This window comes from Oncorhynchus masou, chromosome 8 (assembly GCF_036934945.1).
Source record: "Oncorhynchus masou masou isolate Uvic2021 chromosome 8, UVic_Omas_1.1, whole genome shotgun sequence".
NCBI lineage: Eukaryota > Metazoa > Chordata > Actinopteri > Salmoniformes > Salmonidae > Oncorhynchus > Oncorhynchus masou.
The window spans coordinates 6655355-6677854 of record NC_088219.1 but is presented as its reverse complement, the minus strand read 5'-3'; the positions used below and the strand labels follow the sequence as shown (position 1 = coordinate 6677854).

At 41.4% G+C, this 22500-nt stretch overlaps 1 protein-coding gene across 5 annotated transcripts in view; it reads right to left on the bottom strand.

Moving 5' to 3' along the window:
* The window catches only part of LOC135544024 (periostin-like), an 80963-nt gene that overhangs the window by 21881 nt on the left and 36582 nt on the right, over positions 1-22500 (bottom strand). For all 5 annotated transcript variants that reach the window (XM_064971365.1, XM_064971363.1, XM_064971366.1 and 2 more), the window contains exons 9-17: positions 19441-19575; positions 18208-18356; positions 15583-15719; positions 15212-15342; positions 14106-14236; positions 7197-7299; positions 6879-6946; positions 6657-6702; positions 6523-6567 (exon numbers count right to left, since the gene is read on the bottom strand). In XM_064971365.1, coding sequence (XP_064827437.1) covers positions 6523-6567; positions 6657-6702; positions 6879-6946; positions 7197-7299; positions 14106-14236; positions 15212-15342; positions 15583-15719; positions 18208-18356; positions 19441-19575 — 945 coding nt within the window. The remainder of the gene's footprint in view (positions 1-6522; positions 6568-6656; positions 6703-6878; positions 6947-7196; positions 7300-14105; positions 14237-15211; positions 15343-15582; positions 15720-18207; positions 18357-19440; positions 19576-22500) is intronic.

The window sequence follows — 22500 nt, the reverse complement described above, 5'->3', positions numbered from 1 at the left end:
CACAGAAGAACAAATAAGGACCCCCGGCAATTATAAAAACAGAGCACAACTTTCAGAGACACAGACCTCGACAAACCACAGCACTCGACCTGATATAAAACCTCAGCTAGAGTTCTCTGGGTGCATTTTTAAAGAGGCGTCTGTAGTTTAAACAATAACAATGCAGATAACATTTATGAGTTATCTTCTTCAAGAATCAATGGGGAAATATCATTCATTTAGAAGTTTAAGAAAAAATGGGTGCAGCAATCACAGATTGTCCCTTTGATGAGAGGCAGACAGTCTCTCTCACTTCCTACTTAGCCTTCACCAAACTGCTTATTCTCAATGTGCTATTACCTAATACAGAGAGCCAAGCTTATGCTGGATTGGGCCCAGGTCCAACATGCCAGATACTGGCCAAGTGTATCCGTATCTACTAACGAAACAGTGACAGTTCTATTACCTCATCAACAAGAGACCTGATTAACGAGTCCAGTATTTCATTCGGAAGAACAAACAGATATAAGGAGGCAGAGGAAGTAGTTTATCAGGGCAGCAATGAAGAACAGAAACACCCTGTCTTTGCCTTTGGTAGATACTATACCACAGAGATATTATATAGGAGTGGAATAGGACTGACTAGACATATTATACAGGAGTGTAATAGGACTGACTAGAGATATTACACAGGAGTGTAATAGGACTGACTAGAGATATTATACAGGAGTGGAATAGGACTGATTAGAGATATTATACAGGAGTGTAATAGGACTGATTAGAGATATTATACAGGAGTGGAATAGGACTGATTAGAGATATTATACAGGAGTGTAATAGGACTGACTAGACATATTATACAGGAGTGTAATAGGACTGACTAGAGATATTATACAGGAGTGGAATAGGACTGACTAGAGATATTATACAGGAGTGTAATAGGACTGACTAGAGATATTATACAGGAGTGTAATAGGACTGACTAAAGATATTATACAGGAGTGTAATAGGACTGACTAAAGATATTATACAAGAGTGTAATAGGACTGACTAGAGATATTATACAGGAGTGGAATAGGACTGACTAGAGTTATTATACAGGAGTGTAATAGGACTGACTAGAGATATTATACAGGAGTGTAATAGGACTGATTAGAGATATTATACAGGAGTGGAATAGGACTGACTAGAGTTATTATACAGGAGTGTAATAGGACTGACTAGAGATATTATACAGGAGTGTAATAGGACTGACTAGAGATATTATACAGGAGTGGAATAGGACGGATTAGAGATATTATACAGGAGTGTAATAGGACTGACTAGAGTTATTATACAGGAGTGTAATAGGACTGACTAGAGATATTATACAGGAGTGTAATAGGACTGACTAGAGATATTATACAGGAGTGTAATAGGACTGACTAGAGATATTATACAGGAGTGTAATAGGACTGACTAGAGATATTATACAGGAGTGGAATAGGACTGAATAGAGATATTATACAGGAGTGTAATAGGACTGACTAGAGTTATTATACAGGAGTGTAATAGGACTGACGAGAGATATTATACAGGAGTGGAATAGGACTGAATAGAGATATTATACAGGAGTGTAATAGGACTGACTAGAGATATTATATAGGAGTGGAATAGGACTGACTAGAGATATTATACAGGAGTGTAATAGGACTGACTAGAGATATTATACAGGAGTGTAATAGGACTGACTAGAGATATTATACAGGAGTGTAATAGGACTGACTAGACATATTATACAGGAGTGTATTAGGACTGACTAGAGATATTATACAGGAGTGTAATAGGACTGACTAGAGATATTATACAGGAGTGGAATAGGACTGACTAGAGATATTATACAGGAGTGTAATAGGACTGACTAGAGATATTATATAGGAGTGGAATAGGACTGACTAGAGATATTATACAGGAGTGTAATAGGACTGACTAGAGATATTATACAGGAGTGTAATAGGACTGACTAGAGATATTATACAGGAGTGGAATAGGACTGACTAGAGATATTATACAGGAGTGTAATAGGACTGACTAGAGATATTATACAGGAGCGTAATAGGACTGACTAGAGATATTATACAGGAGTGTAATAGGACTGACTAGAGATATTATACAGGAGTGTAATAGGACTGACTAGAGATATTATACAGGAGTGTAATAGGACTGAATAGAGTTATTATACAGGAGTGTAATAGGACTGACTAGAGATATTATACAGGAGTGTAATGGGACTGACTAGAGATATTATACAGGAGTGTAATAGGACTGACTGGAGATATTATACAGCAGTGTAATAGGACTGACTAGAGATATTATACAGGAGTGTAATAGGACTGACTAGAGATATTATACAGGAGTGTAATAGGACTGATTAGAGATATTTTACAGGAGTGTAATAGGACTGATTAGAGATATTATACGGGTGTGTAATAGGACTGACTAGAGATATTATACAGGAGTGTAATAGGACTGACTAGAGATATTATACAGGAGTGTAATAGGACTGACTAGAGATATTATACAGGAGTGTAATAGGACTGACTAGAGTTATTATACAGGAGTGTAATAGGACTGAATGTAGATATTATATAGGAGTGGAATAGGACTGACTAGAGATATTATACAGGATTGTAATAGGACTGACTAGAGATATTATACAGGAGTGTAATAGGACTGACTAGAGTTATTATACAGGAGTGTAATAGGACTGAATGTAGATATTATACAGGAGTGGAATAGGACTGACTAGAGATATTATACAGGAGTGTAATAGGACTGACTAGAGATATTATACAGGAGTGTAATAGGACTGACGAGAGATATTATACAGGAGTGTAATAGGACTGACTAGAGATATTATACAGGAGTGTAATAGGACAGACTAGAGATATTATACAGGAGTGTAATAGGACTGACGAGAGATATTATACAGGAGTGTAATAGGACTGACTAGAGATATTATACAGGAGTGTAATAGGACTGAATAGAGTTATTATACAGGAGTGTAATAGGACTGACTAGAGATATTATACAGGAGTGTAATAGGACTGACTAGAGATATTATACAGGAGTGTAATAGGACTGACTAGAGATATTATACAGGAGTGTAATAGGACTGATTAGAGATATTATACAGGAGTGTAATAGGACTGATTCGAGATATTATACAGGAGTGTAATAGGACTGATTAGAGATATTATATAGGAGTGGAATAGGACTGACTAGAGATATTATACAGGAGTGTAATAGGACTGACTAGAGATATTATACAGGAGTGTAATAGGACTGACTAGAGTTATTATACAGGAGTGTAATAGGACTGAATGTAGATATTATACAGGAGTGGAATAGGACTGACTAGAGATATTATACAGGAGTGTAATAGGACTGACTAGAGATATTATACAGGAGTGTAATAGGACTGATGAGAGATATTATACAGGAGTGTAATAGGACTGACTAGAGATATTATACAGGAGTGTAATAGGACTGACTAGAGATATTATACAGGAGTGTAATAGGACTGACGAGAGATATTATACAGGAGTATAATAGGACTGACTAGAGATATTATACAGGAGTGTAATAGGACTGAATAGAGTTATTATACAGGAGTGTAATAGGACTGACTAGAGATATTATACAGGAGTGTAATAGGACTGACTAGAGATATTATACAGGAGTGTAATAGGACTGACTAGAGATATTATACAGGAGTGTAATAGGACTGACTAGAGATATTATACAGGAGTGTAATAGGACTGACTAGAGATATTATACAGGAGTGGAATAGGACTGATTAGAGATATTATACAGGAGTGTAATAGGACTGATTAGAGATATTATACAGGAGTGTAATAGGACTGACTAGAGATATTATACAGGAGTGTAATAGGACTGACTAGAGATATTATACAGGAGTGTAATAGGACTGATTAGAGATATTATACAGGAGTGGAATAGGACTGACTAGAGATATTATACAGGAGTGTAATAGGACTGACTAGAGTTATTATACAGGAGTGTAATAGGACTGACTAGAGATATTATACAGGAGTGTAATAGGACTGACTAGAGATATTATACAGGAGTGTAATAGGACTGAAAGTAGATATTATACAGGAGTGGAATAGGACTGAATGTAGATATTATACAGGAGTGTAATAGGACTGATTAGAGATATTATACAGGAGTGGAATAGGACTGACTAGAGATATTATACAGGAGTGTAATAGGACTGAATGTAGATATTATACAGGAGTGTAATAGGACTGATTAGAGATATTATACAGGAGTGGAATAGGACTGACTAGAGATATTATACAGGAGTGTAATAGGACTGACTAGAGATATTATACAGGAGTGTAATAGGACTGACTAGAGATATTATACAGGAGTGTAATAGGACTGACTAGAGATATTATACAGGAGTGTAATAGGACTGACTAGAGATATTATACAGGAGTGTAATAGGACTGACTAGAGATATTATACAGGAGTGTAATAGGACTGACTAGAGATATTATACAGGAGTGTAATAGGACTGACTAGAGATATTATACAGGAGTGTAATAGGACTGACTAGAGATATTATACAGGAGTGTAATAGGACTGACTAGAGATATTATACAGGAGTGTAATAGGACTGACTAGAGATATTATACAGGAGTGTAATAGGACTGACTAGAGATATTATACAGGAGTGTAATAGGACTGACTAGAGATATTATACAGGAGTGTAATAGGACTGACTAGAGATATTATACAGGAGTGTAATAGGACTGACTAGAGATATTATACAGGAGTGTAATAGGACTGACTAGAGATATTATACAGGAGTGTAATAGGACTGACTAGACATATTATACAGGAGTGTAATAGGACTGAAAGTAGATATTATACAGGAGTGTAATAGGACTGACGAGAGATATTATACAGGAGTGTAATAGGACTGACTAGAGATATTATATAGGAGTGGAATAGGACTGACTAGAGATATTATACAGGAGTGGAATAGGACTGACTAGAGATATTATACAGGAGTGTAATAGGACTGACTAGACATATTATACAGGAGTGTAATAGGACTGAAAGTAGATATTATACAGGAGTGTAATAGGACTGACGAGAGATATTATACAGGAGTGTAATAGGACTGACGAGAGATATTATACAGGAGTGGAATAGGACTGACTAGAGATATTATACAGGAGTGTAATAGGACTGACTAGAGATATTATACAGGTGTGTAGTAATAGGACTGACTAGAGATATTATACAGGAGTGTAATAGGACTGAATGTAGATATTATACAGGAGTGTAATAGGACTGACTAGAGATATTATACAGGAGTGGAATAGGACTGACTAGAGATATTATACAGGAGTGTAATAGGACTGACTAGAGATATTATACAGGAGTGTAATAGGACTGACTAGAGATATTATACAGGAGTGGAATAGGACTGATTAGAGATATTATACAGGAGTGTAATAGGACTGACTAGAGATATTATACAGGAGTGTAATAGGACTGATTAGAGATATTATACAGGAGTGGAATAGGACTGACTAGAGATATTATACAGGAGTGGAATAGGACTGACTAGAGATATTATACAGGAGTGTAATAGGACTGACTAGAGATATTATATAGGAGTGTAATAGGACTGACTAGAGTTATTATACAGGAGTGTAATAGGACTGACTAGAGATATTATACAGGAGTGGAATAGGACTGACTAGACATATTATACAGGAGTGTAATAGGACTGACTAGAGATATTGTACAGGAGTGTAATAGGACTGACTAGAGATATTATACAGGAGTGTAATAGGACTGACTAGAGATATTATACAGGAGTGTAATAGGACTGACTAGAGATATTATACAGGAGTGTAATAGGACTGACTAGAGATATTATACAGGAGTGTAATAGGACTGACTAGAGATATTATACAGGAGTGTAATAGGACTGACTAGAGATATTATACAGGAGTGTAATAGGACTGACTAGAGATATTATATAGGAGTGTAATAGGACTGACTAGAGTTATTATACAGGAGTGTAATAGGACTGACTAGAGATATTATACAGGAGTGGAATAGGACTGACTAGACATATTATACAGGAGTGTAATAGGACTGACTAGAGATATTGTACAGGAGTGTAATAGGACTGACTAGAGATATTATACAGGAGTGTAATAGGACTGACTAGAGATATTATACAGGAGTGTAATAGGACTGACTAGAGATATTATACAGGAGTGTAATAGGACTGACTAGAGATATTATACAGGAGTGTAATAGGACTGACTAGAGATATTATACAGGAGTGTAATAGGACTGACTAGAGATATTATACAGGAGTGTAATAGGACTGAATGTAGATATTATACAGGAGTGTAATAGGACTGACTAGAGATATTATACAGGAGTGTAATAGGACTACATTTAAAGAAATGCTGCTTCAACATTGACAATAAAGACCAAGAGGTTTACCTGATTCTACTCTGATGTGGGTCGTTGTCGTGGTGACTGTCCTCTCTGCAAAAAAAAAAAAAACAAGCTCGTATTACATCAATGTTAAGAAAACTTCAAGGCTGTCATGATGATGGTGATGATGATCAACTTACTGATGAAGGTGAGGGGGATTTCGGTGTAGGAGAAACCAGAGACATACTAAAACACAAACAACAACAAATGAGAGGTTGGGGTAAAGTCCAGCAAACACACACACACGCACGCACACGCACGCACACGCACGCACACACACACACACACACACACACACACACACACACACACACACACACACACACACACACACACACACACACACACACACACACACACACCTTGATCTGGATGTACTTGATGAGCCTTTTCAGCAACACCAGCAGGTCCTCGCGACCCACAGGCAGGTCTGGAGAAAACAGAGAAGTGTTTACAGACACACACACACACACACACACACGCACGCACACACACACACACACACACACACGCACACGCACACGCACGCACGCCCAAACATGCACACACACACACACACACACACACACACACACACACACACACACACACACACACACACACACACACACACACACACACACACACACACACACACACACACACACACACACACACACACACACACACAGGTAACTCACCCCCAGGGTAAAGAATGTTCTTCACAACGTGGATCACTCCGTTGGTGGCCATCAGGTCAATATCTGGCACGTCCACCGAGTTGACGTTGATGGAGCTGTTCACCTGTCACAACAGGGGTTTCGTAACAGTGTTATAAACAGTTATAACCACTTGTTGCTGCTATAACCAACATATGAATAGGATGGAAGTTTTCCACCTAGTCCAGTAGATCTCCAGGAAGAGGATTGGGCTGTAAAACCTACAGGACAGTAGATCTCCAGGAAGAGGATTGGGCTGTAAAACCTACAGGACAGTAGATCTCCAGGAAGAGGGTTGGGCTGTAAACCTACAGGACAGTAGATCTCCAGGAAGAGGGTTGGGCTGTAAAACCTACAGGACAGTAGATCTCCAGGAAGAGGATTGGGCTGTAAAACCTACAGGACAGTAGATCTCCAGGAAGAGGATTGGGCTGTAAAACCTACAGGACAGTAGATCTCCAGGAAGAGGATTGGGCTGTAAAACCTACAGGACAGTAGATCTCCAGGAAGAGGGGGCTTGGGCTGATCTCCAGGAAACCTACAGGACAGTAGATCTCCAGGAAGAGGGTTGGGCTGTAAAACCTACAGGACAGTAGATCTCCAGGAAGAGGGTTGGGCTGTAAAACCTACAGGACAGTAGATCTCCAGGAAGAGGGTTGGGCTGTAAAACCTACAGGACAGTAGATCTCCAGGAAGAGGGTTGGGCTGTAAAACCTACAGGACAGTAGATCTCCAGGAAGAGGATTGGGCTGTAAAACCTACAGGACAGTAGATCTCCAGGAAGAGGGTTGGGCTGTAAAACCTACAGGACAGTAGATCTCCAGGAAGAGGATTGGGCTGTAAAACCTACAGGACAGTAGATCTCCAGGAAGAGGATTGGGCTGTAAAACCTACAGGACAGTAGATCTCCAGGAAGAGGATTGGGCTGTAAAACCTACAGGACTGTAAAACTACAACCTACAGGACAGTAGATCTCCAGGAAGAGGATTGGGCTGTAAAACCTACAGGACAGTAGATCTCCAGGAAGAGGGTTGGGCTGTAAAACCTACAGGACAGTAGATCTCCAGGAAGAGGGTTGGGCTGCCCTGACTTAAGTGAACACCACTACCGGACAACTTTCATGTGTCCCATTCTCTCTCTCTAACTCACTATGTTACGTTTCTCTCTCTCTAACTCACTATGTTACGTTTCTCTCTCTCTAACTCACTATGTTACGTTTCTCTCTCTCTAACCCAAAACTTTACGTTTCTCTCTCTCTAACCCACTACTTTACGGTTCTCCCTCTAACCCACTACTTTACGGATCTCTCTGTAACCCAATACTTTACGGTTCTCCCTCTAACCCACTACTTTACGGTTCTCCCTCTAACCCACTACTTTATGGTTCTCTCTCTCTGTAACCCACTACTTTACGGTTCTCTCTCTCTGTAACCCACTAATTTATGGTTCTCCTTCAAACCCACAACTTTACGTTTCTCTCTCTCTATCCCACTACTTTACGGTTCTCTCTCTCTAACCCACTACTTTACGGTTCTCTCTCTAACCCACTGCTTTACGGTTCTCTCTGTAACCCACTACTTTACGGTTCTCTCTCTAACCCACTACTTTACGGTTCTCTCTCTAACCCACTACTTTACAGTTCTCTCTGTAACCCACTACTTTACGGTTCTCTCTCTAACCCACTACTTTACGGTTCTCTCTCTAACCCACTACTTTACAGTTCTCTCTGTAACCCACTACTTTACGGTTCTCTCTCTAACCCACTACTTTACGGTTCTCTCTGTAACCCACTACTTTACGGTTCTCTCTGTAACCCACTACTTTACGGTTCTCTCTGTAACCCACTACTTTACAGTTCTCTCTGTAACCCACTACTTTACGGTTCTCTCTCTAACCCACTACTTTACGGTTCTCTCTCTAACCCACTACTTTACAGTTCTCTCTCTAACCCACTACTTTACGGTTCTCTCTCTAACCCACTACTTTACGGTTCTCTCTCTAACCCACTACTTTACAGTTCTCTCTGTAACCCACTACTTTACGGTTCTCTCTCTAACCCACTACTTTACGGTTCTCTCTCTCTAACCCACTACTTTACGGTTCTCTCTGTAACCCACTACTTTACGGTTCTCTCTGTAACCCACTACTTTACGGTTCTCTCTCTAACCCACTACTTTACGGTTCTCTCTGTAACCCATTACTTTACGTTTCCTACTCTCTGTAACCCACTACTTTACGGTTCTCTCTCTAACCCACTACTTTACGGTTCTCTCTCTCTAACCCACTACTTTACGGTTCTCTCTGTAACCCATTACTTTACGTTTCCTACTCTCTGTAACCCACTACTTTACGGTTCTCTCTCTAACCCACTATTTTACGGTTCTCTCTGTAACCCACTACTTTACGGTTCTCTCTCTAACCCACTACTTTACAGTTCTCTCTCTAACCCACTACTTTACGGTTCTCTCTGTAACCCACTACTTTACGGTTCTCTCTGTAACCCACTACTTTACGGTTCTCTCTGTAACCTTCTCTCTGTAACCCACTACTTTACGGTTCTCTCTGTAACCTTCTCTCTGTAACCCACTACGTTACGGTTCTCTCTGTAACCCACTACTTTTCAGTTCTCTCTGTAACCCTCTACTTTACGGTTCTCTCTGTAACCCACGACTTTACGGTTCTCTCTGTAACCCACTACTTTACGGTTCTCTCTCTAACCCACTACTTTACGGTTCTCTCTCTAAACCACTACTTTACGGTTCTCTCTGTAACCCACTACTTTACGGTTCTCTCTGTAACCCACTACTTTACGGTTCTCTCTCTAACCCACTACTTTACAGTTCTCTCTGTAACCCACTACTTTACGGTTCTCTCTGTAACCCACTACTTTACGGTTCTCTCTCTAACCCACTACTTTACGGTTCTCTCTGTAACCCACTACTTTACGGTTCTCTCTGTAACCCACTACTTTACGGTTCTCTCTGTAACCCACTACTTTACGGTTCTCTCTGTAACCCACTACTTTACGGTTCTCTCTGTAACCCACTACTTTACGGTTCTCTCTGTAACCCACTACGTTACGGTTCTCTCTGTAAACCACTACTTTACGGTTCTCTCTGTAACCCACTACTTTACGGTTCTCTCTGTAACCCACTACTTTACGGTTCTCTCTGTAACCCACTACTTTACGGTTCTCTCTCTAACCCACTACTTTACGGTTCTCTCTCTAACCCACTACTTTACGGTTCTCTCTCTAACCCACTACTTTACGGTTCTCTCTCTAACCCATTACTTTACGGTTCTCTCTCTAACCCACGACTTTACGGTTCTCTCTGTAACCCACTACTTTACGGTTCTCTCTCTAACCCACTACTTTACGGTTCTCTCTCTAACCCACTACTTTACGGTTCTCTCTGTAACCCACTACTTTACGGTTCTCTCTATAACCCACTACTTTACATTTCCTTCTCTCTATAACCCACTACTTTACATTTCCTTCTCTCTCTAAACTACTATTTTACGGTTCTTTCTGTAACCCACGACTTTACGGTTCTCTCTGTAACCCACTACTTTACGGTTCTCTCTATAACCCACTACTTTACATTTCCTTCTCTCTCTAAACTACTATTTTACGGTTCTTTCTGTAACCCACGACTTTACGGTTCTCTCTGTAACCCACTACTTTACGGTTCTCTCTGTAACCCACTAATTTACGGTTCTCTCTCTAACCCACTACTTTACGGTTCTTTCTGTAACCCACGACTTTACGGTTCTCTCTGTAACCCACTACTTTACGGTTCTCTCTATAACCCACTACTTTACATTTCCTTCTCTCTCTAAACTACTATTTTACGGTTCTCTCTGTAACCCACGACTTTACGGTTCTCTCTCTAAACCACTACTTTACGGTTCTCTCTCTAAACCACTACTTTACATTTCCTTCTCTCTCAAACCCACTACTTTACGGTTTTATCTCTCTAACCCATCATTTGAACCACGTTCTAACTGGACACACTCCCACGCACTCACATCATGCACACACACACGTACACTGTTTCAGTATTGTCCTCAGTGTGTGTAAGGTCATTCCTTACAGCCGTCTCTCTGCACGTCCCCATTTAGACAACAGCCTAATCTGTTCCTTCCAAGTCTGCATCTTTGGAGTTCTGCCAAAACTAATGAAATCCGACTTCCTGCTGATTACCTGTCATGTCCTCTCTCCACCCCAGTCCCTTTTCTCCACTCTCTCTAAACTCTCTCACCCTCTGCTCTCTCTCTCTCCACCGCTGTCCCTGTCCCTTTTCTCCACTCTCTCTAAACTCTCTCACCCTCTGCTCTCTCTCTCTCCACCACTGTCCCTGTCCATTTTCTCCACTCTCTCTAAACTCTCTCACCCTCTGCTCTCTCTCCACCCCTGTCCCTGTCCCTTTTCTCCACTCTCTCTAAACTCTATCACCCTCTGCTCTCTCTCTCCACTGCTGTCCCTGTCCCTTTTCTCCACTCTCTCTAAACTCTCTCACCCTCTGCTCTCTCTCTCCACCCCTGTCCCTGTCCATTTTCTCCACTCTCTCTAAACTCTCTCACCCTCTGCTCTCTCTCTCTCGACCCCTGTCCCTGTCCCTTTTCTCCACTCTCTCTAAACTCTCACCCTCTGCTCTCTCTCTCCACCCCTGTCCCTGTCCCTTTTCTCCACTCTCTCTAAACTCTCCCACCCTCTGCTCTCTCTCTCTCCACCCCTGTCCCTGTCCCTTTTCTCCACTCTCTCTAAACTCTCTCACCCTCTGTTCTCTCTCTCTCCACCCCTGTCCCTGTCCATTTTCTCCACTCTCTCTAAACTCTCTCACCCTCTGCTCTCTCTCACTCCACCGCTGTCCCTGTCCCTTTTCTCCACTCTCTCTAAACTCTCTCACCCTCTGCTCTCTCTCTCTCCACCCCTGTCCCTGTCCATTTTCTCCACTCTCTCTAAACTCTCTCACCCTCTGCTCTCTCTCCACCCCTGTCCCTGTCCCTTTTCTCCACTCTCTCTAAACTCTCTCACCCTCCTTCCTCTCCTCCCAAACTCTTCATCACCCTCCTTCCTCTCCTCCCAAACTCTTCTTCACTCTTCTTCCTCCCCTCCGATACTCTTCCTCGCCCTCCTTCCTCACCTCCCACTCTTCCTCACCCTCCTTCCTCTTCTTTCTAACTCTTCCTCGCCACTGCCACCCTTCTTTTTACTCATCACCCATAATCCTTTCCCTCCTTTTCTCTTACCCTTCCTTACTTCCTATCCCTCTCCCTCACCCATAACCCCCCTTCCTCCTACTTTCTCTTACCCTCCCTCCCTCCTCCCTCCTCCTCACCCATAACCCTCTTACCCCCTTCCTCCCCCTCTCCTCCTACTTTCTCTTACCCTCCCTCCCTCCTCCCTCCTCCTCACCCATAGCCCTCTCACCCCCTTCCTCTCCCCTCTCCACCTACTCCCTGCATCTCTGGACAATGCCTTGTTTCTGTGTCTCTGAATTTCCTTCATGCTTTAAGGAAGGCTTGTCTGAGATTGTCCGGCCTGATAGAGACAGGGAAAAGGGGTCATCTGTGTTGCAGATAAAGAGAAAGGAGAGACACGGAGTCTTGACCACAACCTAACGCATGATAACCCGTCTGTAACAAGGGTCCAGAAAGATTTTCACATGAAATAAAATGGAACATATCCTTGCCTTAGTCGGATATTATATGTGAGTTGCAGAAATGAACCCCAAAAAACAGTGAAGTCCCCATGTTCCTTTGGTGGTGGAAGGTGTTTTTAAAAGGAAGTGTTCTCCTCATGATAATGAAGTAATTGGAGTAGGTAATGAGAGACAATGTTTCCTTCAATGTTTCCTCTGGGACAGGAGAGGACAGACAGCCCACTACCTCAGTGTTTCCTGTGTCTACTCTGCCTCTGGGACCGGAGAGGACAGACAGTCCACTACCTCAGTGTTTCCTGTGTCTACTCTGCCTCTGGGACAGGAGAGGACAGACAGCTCACCCTACCTCAGTGTTTCCTGTGTCTACTCTGCCTCTGGGACAGGAGAGGACAGACAGTCCACCCTACCTCAGTGTTTCCTGTGTCTACTCTGCCTCTGGGACAGGAGAGGACAGACAGTCCACCCTACCTCAGTGTCTCCTGTGTCTACTCTGCCTCTGGGACAGGAGAGGACAGACAGCTCACTACCTCAGTGTTTCCTGTGTCTACTCTGCCTCTGGGACCGGAGAGGACAGACAGCCCACCCTACCTCAGTGTTTCCTGTGTCTACTCTGCCTCTGGGACAGGAGAGGACAGACAGTCCACCCTACCTCAGTGTTTCCTGTGTCTACTCTGCCTCTGGGACCGGAGAGGACAGACAGCCCACCCTACCTCAGTGTTTCCTGTGTCTACTCTGCCTCTGGGACAGGAGAGGACAGACAGCCCACCCTACCTCAGTGTTTCCTGTGTCTACTCTGCCTCTGGGACAGGAGAGGACAGACAGCCCAGTCTACCTCAGTGTCTCCTGTGTCTACTCTGCCTCTGGGACCGGAGAGGACAGACAGCCCACCCTACCTCAGTGTTTCCTGTGTCTACTCTGCCTCTGGGACAGGAGAGGACAGACAGCCCACCCTACCTCAGTGTTTCCTGTGTCTACTCTGCCTCTGGGACAGGAGAGGACAGACATCCCAGTCTACCTCAGAGTATTGGCATCTGTACAGATATATTATTAAAATAACTATAGTGCTCACAAGGTCTTTTGAAAACTCTTGAAATATGTGTGTACAGAGATAACTTTGTCCAGTACTAGCTAAGCAGAGAAAATGAGGATCCATGTTCTGTACATGCTTATTTTAGGTACCAAAACAAAGGCAGGACAGAGAAGACAATGGCAGCAGTGGTACGTACAGACAGCACTTGCAGGTTGTGTCCCTGGATGGTCTTGAGCAGATTGGTGACCCCTCCCTCCAGTCCCCCGTTGATGAAGACGCCGTTACTGAAGTGGTACAGCAGAATGGTCCTCAGGATGTTCACGTCGCCTAGTGATGACACGAGCAGAGGGCGGGCTTAAAGACCTGTGTCGGGAATAATTACTTGAAAAACACGTTACATTGAACAATATTACTTTGTGTGGAAAGTAACGCATTGTATTACTAGTTATATTAACTTGTGTTACTTTTATGAAAACAAAAATCTAAATCTCACTGTTTGTTTGAATGTCGTGAGGGAGCGAGTTGAGCTGGTCTCAGTAACTCAGGTTCGATCACTAGTTCCTCATTGTGGTGCTGCTTTCCTGTTACTATATATGAGCTGTTTCCTGTTACTATATATGAGCTGTTTCCTGTTACTATATATGAGCTGTTTCCTGTTACTATATATGAGCTGTTTCCTGTTACTATATATGAGCTGCTTTCCTGTTACTTTATATGAGCTGCTTTCCTGTTACTTTATATGAGCTGTTTCCTGTTACTATATATGAGCTGTTTCCTGTTACTATATATGAGCTGCTTTCCTGTTACTTTATATGAGCTGTTTCCTGTTACTATATATGAGCTGCATGCCTGTTACTATATATGAGCTGCTTTCCTGTTACTATATATGAGCTGCTTTCCTGTTACTATATATGAGCTGCTTTCCTGTTACTATATATGAGCTGCTTTCCTGTTACTATATATGAGCTGCTTTCCTGTTACTATATATGAGCTGCTTTCCTGTTATGATATATGATACATTAAATTGCCCCTCCCCCATTTACCCCATCAATACAAGGCAAAACCAGTTTTTTTGTAAAATATTAGAAAATTTGTCCAAAAAAAACAAACAGAAACATTTATATGTATTCAGACCCTTTACTCAGTACTTTGTTGAAGCACCTTTGGCAGTGATTACAGGAGGTAAAGGGACATTTGAGGAGGTGTTCCTCTGGGTGGGTGGGTGGGTGGGTGGGTGGGGGTGGGAGGGGGTTGAGGAGGTAAAGGGACATTTGAGGAGAAGAGAAAAAGCAGCATGCTTACTGGTGAGCATGGTGATGTCCTGTTCTGTGAGACCGTCGAAGGCTTCGTCTGTTGGGGCGAACACGGTGTAGGATCCCTCCTGTTTCAACAGCTCTGTCAGACCTGCACTCTCCATCAGAGACAGGAAGATACTAGAAAGACACAATCAATCCATCCATCAATTCTACAGATCAGTTCCTTTGTTTTCCCGACCTCATTTTCAACAGCAATAAGAAGTCTTGAACAATGTTCACTTTACCAAAGTAATATTTCGTACATATAACATCAGGTTTCACACATATATTTAAGTGTTGAGAGCACATGAACATCTCAGGTCCCAATAGGATACCTGTACTGTATATTAACACATTGATTAGGGTGAGTGTCCTTACTTAAAGCGTCCATCAGACAGGAGAAGTTGGTAGATGGTGGTCTGAGCTGGTTTGATGAGAGAACTCATCAGATGAAGAGCTCCGTTGCTGCCCTCTTTACTGCCCCGCACCATGCAGGCATTCTCTATACACACAGCCTAGAGACAGAGAAACATCAATCCATTACAGAGAGAGAGAGAGAGACAGAGATACATCAATCCATTACAGAGAGAGAGAGAGACAGAGAGAGACAGAGAGAGAGAGAGACAGAGATGCATCAACCCATTACAGAGAGAGAGAGAGACAGAGATGCATCAATCCATTACAGAGAGAGAGAGAGAGAGACAGAGATACATCAATCCATTACAGAGAGAGAGAGAGACAGAGAGAGACAGAGAGAGAGACAGAGATGCATCAACCCATTACAGAGAGAGAGAGAGAGAGACAGAGATACAGTCATCCATTACAGAGAGAGAGAGAGAGAGAGAGAGAGAGAGAGAGAGAGAGAGACAGAGATGCATCAATCCATTACAGAGAGAGAGAGAGAGAGACAGAGATACATCAATCCATTACAGAGAGAGAGAGAGAGAGAGACAGAGATACAGTCATCCATTACAGAGAGAGAGAGAGAGAGAGAGACAGAGAGAGAGAGAGAGACAGAGATGCATCAATCCATTACAGAGAGAGAGAGAGAGAGAGACAGAGATACATCAATCCATTACAGAGAGAGAGAGAGAGAGAGAGAGAGAGAGAGAGAGAGAGAGACAGAGATGCATCAATCCATTACAGAGAGAGAGAGAGAGAGAGAGAGAGAGATGCATCAACCCATTACAGAGAGAGAGAAAGAGAAAGAGAGAGACCTCTCTCTCTACCTCTCTCTCTCTCTCTTTCTCTCTCTCTCTCTGTCTTTCTCTGTCTTTCTCTCTCTATATATATATACAGTGCCTTACGAAAGTTTTCGGCCCCCTTGAACTTTGCTAAGTTTTGCCACATTTCAGGCTTCAAACACAAAGATATAAAACTGTATTTTTGGTGAAGAATCAACAAGTGGGACACAATCATGAAGTGGAACGACATTTATTGGATATTTCCAACTTTTTTAACAAATCAAAAACTGAAAAATTGGGCGTGCAAAATTATTCAGCCCCTTTACTTTCAGTGCAGCAAACTCTCTCCAGAAGTTCAGTGAGGATCTCTGAATGATCCAATGTTGACCTAAATGACTAATGATGATAAATACAATCCACCTGTGTGTAATCAAGTCTCCGTATAAATGCACCTGCACTGTGATAGTCTCAGAGGTCCGTTAAAAGCGCAGAGAGCATCATGAAGAACAAGGAACACACCAGGCAGGTCCGAGATACTGTTGTGAAGAAGTTTAAAGCCGGATTTGGATACAAAAATATTTCCAAAGCTTTAAACATCCCAAGGAGCACTGTGCAAGCGATAATATTGAAATGGAAGGAGTATCAGACCACTGCAAATCTACCAAGACCTGGCCGTCACTCTAAACTTTCAGCTCATACAAGGAGAAGACTGATCAGAGATGCAGCCAAGAGGCCCATGATCACTCTGGATGAACTGCAGAGATCTACAGCTGAGGTGGGAGACTCTGTCCATAGGACAACAATCAGTCGTATATTGCACAAATCTGGCCTTTATGGAAGAGTGGCAAGAAGAAAGCCATTTCTTAAAGATATCCATAAAAAGTGTCGTTTAAAGTTTGCCACAAGCCACCTGGGAGACACACCAAACATGTGGAAGAATGTGCTCTGGTCAGATGAAACCAAAATTGAACTTTTTGGCAACAATGCAAAACGTTATGTTTGGCGTAAAAGCAACACAGCTCATCACCCTGAACACACCATCCCCACTGTCAAACATGGTGGTGGCATCATCATGGTTTGGGCCTGCTTTTCTTCAGCAGGGACAGGGAAGATGGTTAAAATTGATGGGACGATGGAAGGAGCCAAATACAGGACCATTCTGGAAGAAAACCTGATGGAGTCTGCAAAAGACCTGAGACTGGGACGGAGATTTGTCTTCCAACAAGACAATGATCCAAAACATAAAGCAAAATCTACAATGGAATGGTTCAAAAATAAACATATCCAGGTGTTAGAATGGCCAAGTCAAAGTCCAGACCTGAATCCAATCGAGAATATGTGGAAAGAACTGAAAACTGCTGTTCACAAATGCTCTCCATCCAACCTCACTGAGCTCGAGCTGTTTTGCAAGGAGGAATGGGAAAACATTTCAGTCTCTCGATGTGCAAAACTGATAGAGACATACCCCAAGCGACTTACAGCTGTAATCGCAGCAAAAGGTGGCGCTACAAAGTATTAACTTAAGGGGGCTGAATAATTTGCACGCCCAATTTTTCAGTTTTTGATTTGTTAAAAAAGTTTGAAATATCCAATAAATGTCGTTCCACTTCATGATTGTGTCCCACTTGTTGTTGATTCTTCACAAAAAAGTACAGTTTTATATCTTTATGTTTGAAGTCTGAAATGTGGCAAAAGGTCGCAAAGTTCAAGGGGGCCGAATACTTTCGCAAGGCACTGTATATATATACATTTGTCTTCGTTTTGCCTCCGTTTTGTTTCTCATTGTCACACACACACACACACACACACACACACTCACTGTGCGGTAGATGAAGACACGCAATAGCTTTCCGGAGATGGTTTCTAGCAGTTGTCCATTGTAGAGTTCACTCAGCGTATGTTTTAACTTCAGGATGTGGTTCTCTAGGATCACCTTGAGCATACTCTGGTCTATAGACATGACCTCATCTGGAACACAAAGGGGACATACTGTGTATACACTTATTGATTCTCAATTCAATGTGTTGTTTATTCAAATCTCTCCTCTGCATTATCTTAGGTGACAATGATTAAACCAGATACTAAACTCAGAATTTAAGATTTAAGGTTGGGGCTTGTACATAGAGCCAGAGATCCTAGTACATTTCCAATGTGTTTCCCTAGACCAAAACAGGGCTTATTCAACAACTAAACCCAGTGCTTAAATTACAGGCTGAAATTGCTGGTCGTAGGTTCCTAGGCTTCACGCCCCTCAAGTCAAAAAGGGTCTGTTATGTGCTATGTTAAAGGGGAGGCGTTGAGAAAACAGGGTTGAGGGGAGCCAATAGCGTGTACTCACCAGAGAAAACAGGGTTGAGGGGAGCCAATAGCGTGTACTCACCAGAGAAAACAGGGTTCAGGGGAGCCAATAGCGTGTACTCACCAGAGAAAACAGGGTTGAGGGGAGCCAATAGCGTGTACTCACCAGAGAAAACAGGGTTCAGGGGAGCCAATAGCGTGTACTCACCAGAGAAAACAGGGTTGAGGGGAGCCAATAGCGTGTACTCACCAGAGAATGCAGGGTTGAGGGGAGCCAATAGCGTGTACTCACCAGAGAAAACAGGGTTGAGGGGAGCCAATAGCGTGTACTCACCAGAGAAAACAGGGTTGAGGGGAGCCAATAGCGTGTACTCACCAGAGAAAACAGGGTTGAGGGGAGCCAATAGCGTGTACTCACCAGAGAAAACAGGGTTGAGGGGAGCCAATAGCGTGTACTCACCAGAGAAAAGAGGGTTGTGGGGAGCCAATAGCGTGTACTCACCAGAGAAAACAGGGTTGAGGGGAGCCAATAGCGTGTACTCACCAGAGAAAAGAGGGTTGTGGGGAGCCAATAGCGTGTACTCACCAGAGAATGCAGGGTTCAGGGGAGCCAATAGCGTGTACTCACCAGAGAATGCAGGGTTGAGCGGAGCCAATAGCGTGTACTCACCAGAGAATGCAGGGTTCAGGGGAGCCAATAGCGTGTACTCACCAGAGAATGCAGGGTTCAGGGGAGCCAATAGCGTGTACTCACCAGAGAATGCAGGGTTGAGGGGAGCCAATAGCGTGTACTCTGTCTCTGGCTTCATGGCAGCTGATAGGCCGAGCTCTGACACCATGTCACTGAAGGTGCTCTGGGATTCACCAACCAGCTCCATCACCTCCTTGGCTTGAAGTGGAACAGCACACAAATAAACATCAGGTACAACATCAACAACAATAACACAAAAACACTTGCACATAAACAACAACATAAACAACAACATCAACAACAACAACACACACTTACACCTAAGGAGCAACCAGCTGCATCATTTCCTTGGCTTGCTAATAAAACACTACCACAAGCCTACAGGTTACCATTTTAGCCCCTAAACCCTTATCCTGGTCTCTCCGGAATGAACCCTAAACCCTTATCCAGGTCTCTCCGGAATGAACCCTAAACCCTTATCTGGGTCTCCCTGGAATGAACCCTAAACCCTTACCCAGGTCTCTCTGGAATGAACCCTAAAGCCTTATCCTGGTCTCTGGAATGAACCCTAAACCCTTATCCAGGTCTCTCTGGAATGAACCCTAAAGCCTTATCCTGGTCTCTGGAATGAACCCTAAACCCTTATCTGGGTCTCCCTGGAATGAACCCTAAAGCCTTATCCAGGTCTCTCCGGAATGAACCCTAAACCCTTATCTGGGTCTCTCCGGAATGATCCCTAAACCCTTATCTGGGTCTCCCTGGAATGAACCCTAAACCCCTACCCAGGTCTCTCCGGAATGAACCCTAAACCCTTATCTGGGTCTCTCCGGAATGATCCCTAAACCCTTATCTGGGTCTCCCTGGAATGAACCCTAAACCCTTACCCAGGTCTCTCCGGAATGAACCCTAAACCCTTATCTGGGTCTCTCCGGAATGATCCCTAAACCCTTATCTGGGTCTCCCTGGAATGAACCCTAAACCCTTACCCAGGTCTCTCTGGTATGAACCCTAAACACTTATCTGGGTCTCCCTGGAATGAACCCTAAACCCTTACCCAGGTCTCTCCGGAATGAACCCTAAACCCTTACCCAGGTCTCTCTGGAATGAACCCTAAAGCCTTATCCTGGTCTCTGGAATGAACCCTAAACCCTTATCCCAGTCTCTGGAATGAACCCTAAACCCTTATCTGGGTCTCCCTGGAATGAACCCTAAACCCTTATCTGGGTCTCCCTGGAATGAACCCCAAACCCTTATCTGGGTCTCTGGAATGAACCCTAAAGCCTTATCCCAGTCTCTGGAATGAACCCTAAACCCTTATCTGGGTCTCCCTGGAATGAACCCTAAAGCCTTATCCAGGTCTCTCCGGAATGAACCCTAAAACCCTTATCTGGGTCTCTGGAATGAACCCTAAAACCCTTATAAGGAGACTAACATAGTTAAATAAAAGTTAATTTATCTCAGCGAGACTAACATAGTTAAATAAAGGTTAATTTATCTCAATTAGACTAACACAGTTAAATAAAAGTTAATTTATCTCAGCGAGACTAACACAGTTAAATAAAGGTTAATTTATCTCAATTAGACTAACATAGTTAAATAAAGGTTAATTTATCTCAATTAGACTAACATAGTTAAATAAAGGCTTAATTTATCTCAATTAGACTAACATAGTTAAATAAAGGCTTAATTTATCTCAATTAGACTAACACAGTTAAATAAAGGTTAATTTATCTCAATTAGACTAACATAGTTAAATAAAGGTTCATTTATCTCAATTAGACTAACATAGTTAAATAAAGGTTAATTTATCTCAATTAGACTAACACAGTTAAATAAAGGTTAATTTATCTCAATTAGACTAACACAGTTAAATAAAGGTTCATTTATCTCAATTAGACTAACATAGTTAAATAAAGGTTCATTTATCTCAATTAGACTAACATAGTTAAATAAAGGTTAATTTATCTCAATTAGACTAACATAGTTAAATAAAGGTTAATTTATCTCAATTAGACTAACATAGTTAAATAAAGGTTCATTTATCTCAATTAGACTAACATAGTTAAATAAAGGTTCATTTATCTCAATTAGACTAACACAGTTAAATAAAGGTTCATTTATCTCAATTAGACTAACACAGTTAAATAAAGGTTCATTTATCTCAATTAGACTAACATAGTTAAATAAAGGTTCATTTATCTCAATTAGACTAACACAGTTAAATAAAGGTTCATTTATCTCAATTAGACTAACATAGTTAAATAAAGGTTCATTTATCTCAATTAGACTAACACAGTTAAATAAAGGTTCATTTATCTCAATTAGACTAACATAGTTAAATAAAGGTTCATTTATCTCAATTAGACTAACATAGTTAAATAAAGGTTCATTTATCTCAATTAGACTAACACAGTTAAATAAAGGTTCATTTATCTCAATTAGACTAACATAGTTAAATAAAGGTTCATTTATCTCAATTAGACTAACAACAGTTAAATAAAGGTTAATTTATCTCAATTAGACTAACATAGTTAAATAAAGGTTCATTTATCTCAATTAGACTAACACAGTTAAATAAAGGTTCATTTATCTCAATTAGACTAACACAGTTAAATAAAGGTTCATTTATCTCAATTAGACTAACACAGTTAAATAAAGGTTAATTTATCTCAATTAGACTAACACAGTTAAATAAAGGTTCATTTATCTCAATTAGACTAACACAGTTAAATAAAGGTTAATTTATCTCAATTAGACTAACATAGTTAAATAAAGGTTCATTTATCTCAATTAGACTAACACAGTTAAATAAAGGTTCATTTATCTCAATTAGACTAACACAGTTAAATAAAGGTTAATTTATCTCAATTAGACTAACACAGTTAAATAAAGGTTCATTTATCTCAATTAGACTAACACAGTTAAATAAAGGTTCATTTATCTCAATTAGACTAACACAGTTAAATAAAGGTTCATTTATCTCAATTAGACTAACACAGTTAAATAAAGGTTAATTTATCTCAATTAGACTAACATAGTTAAATAAAGGTTCATTTATCTCAATTAGACTAACACAGTTAAATAAAGGTTCATTTATCTCAATTAGACTAACACAGTTAAATA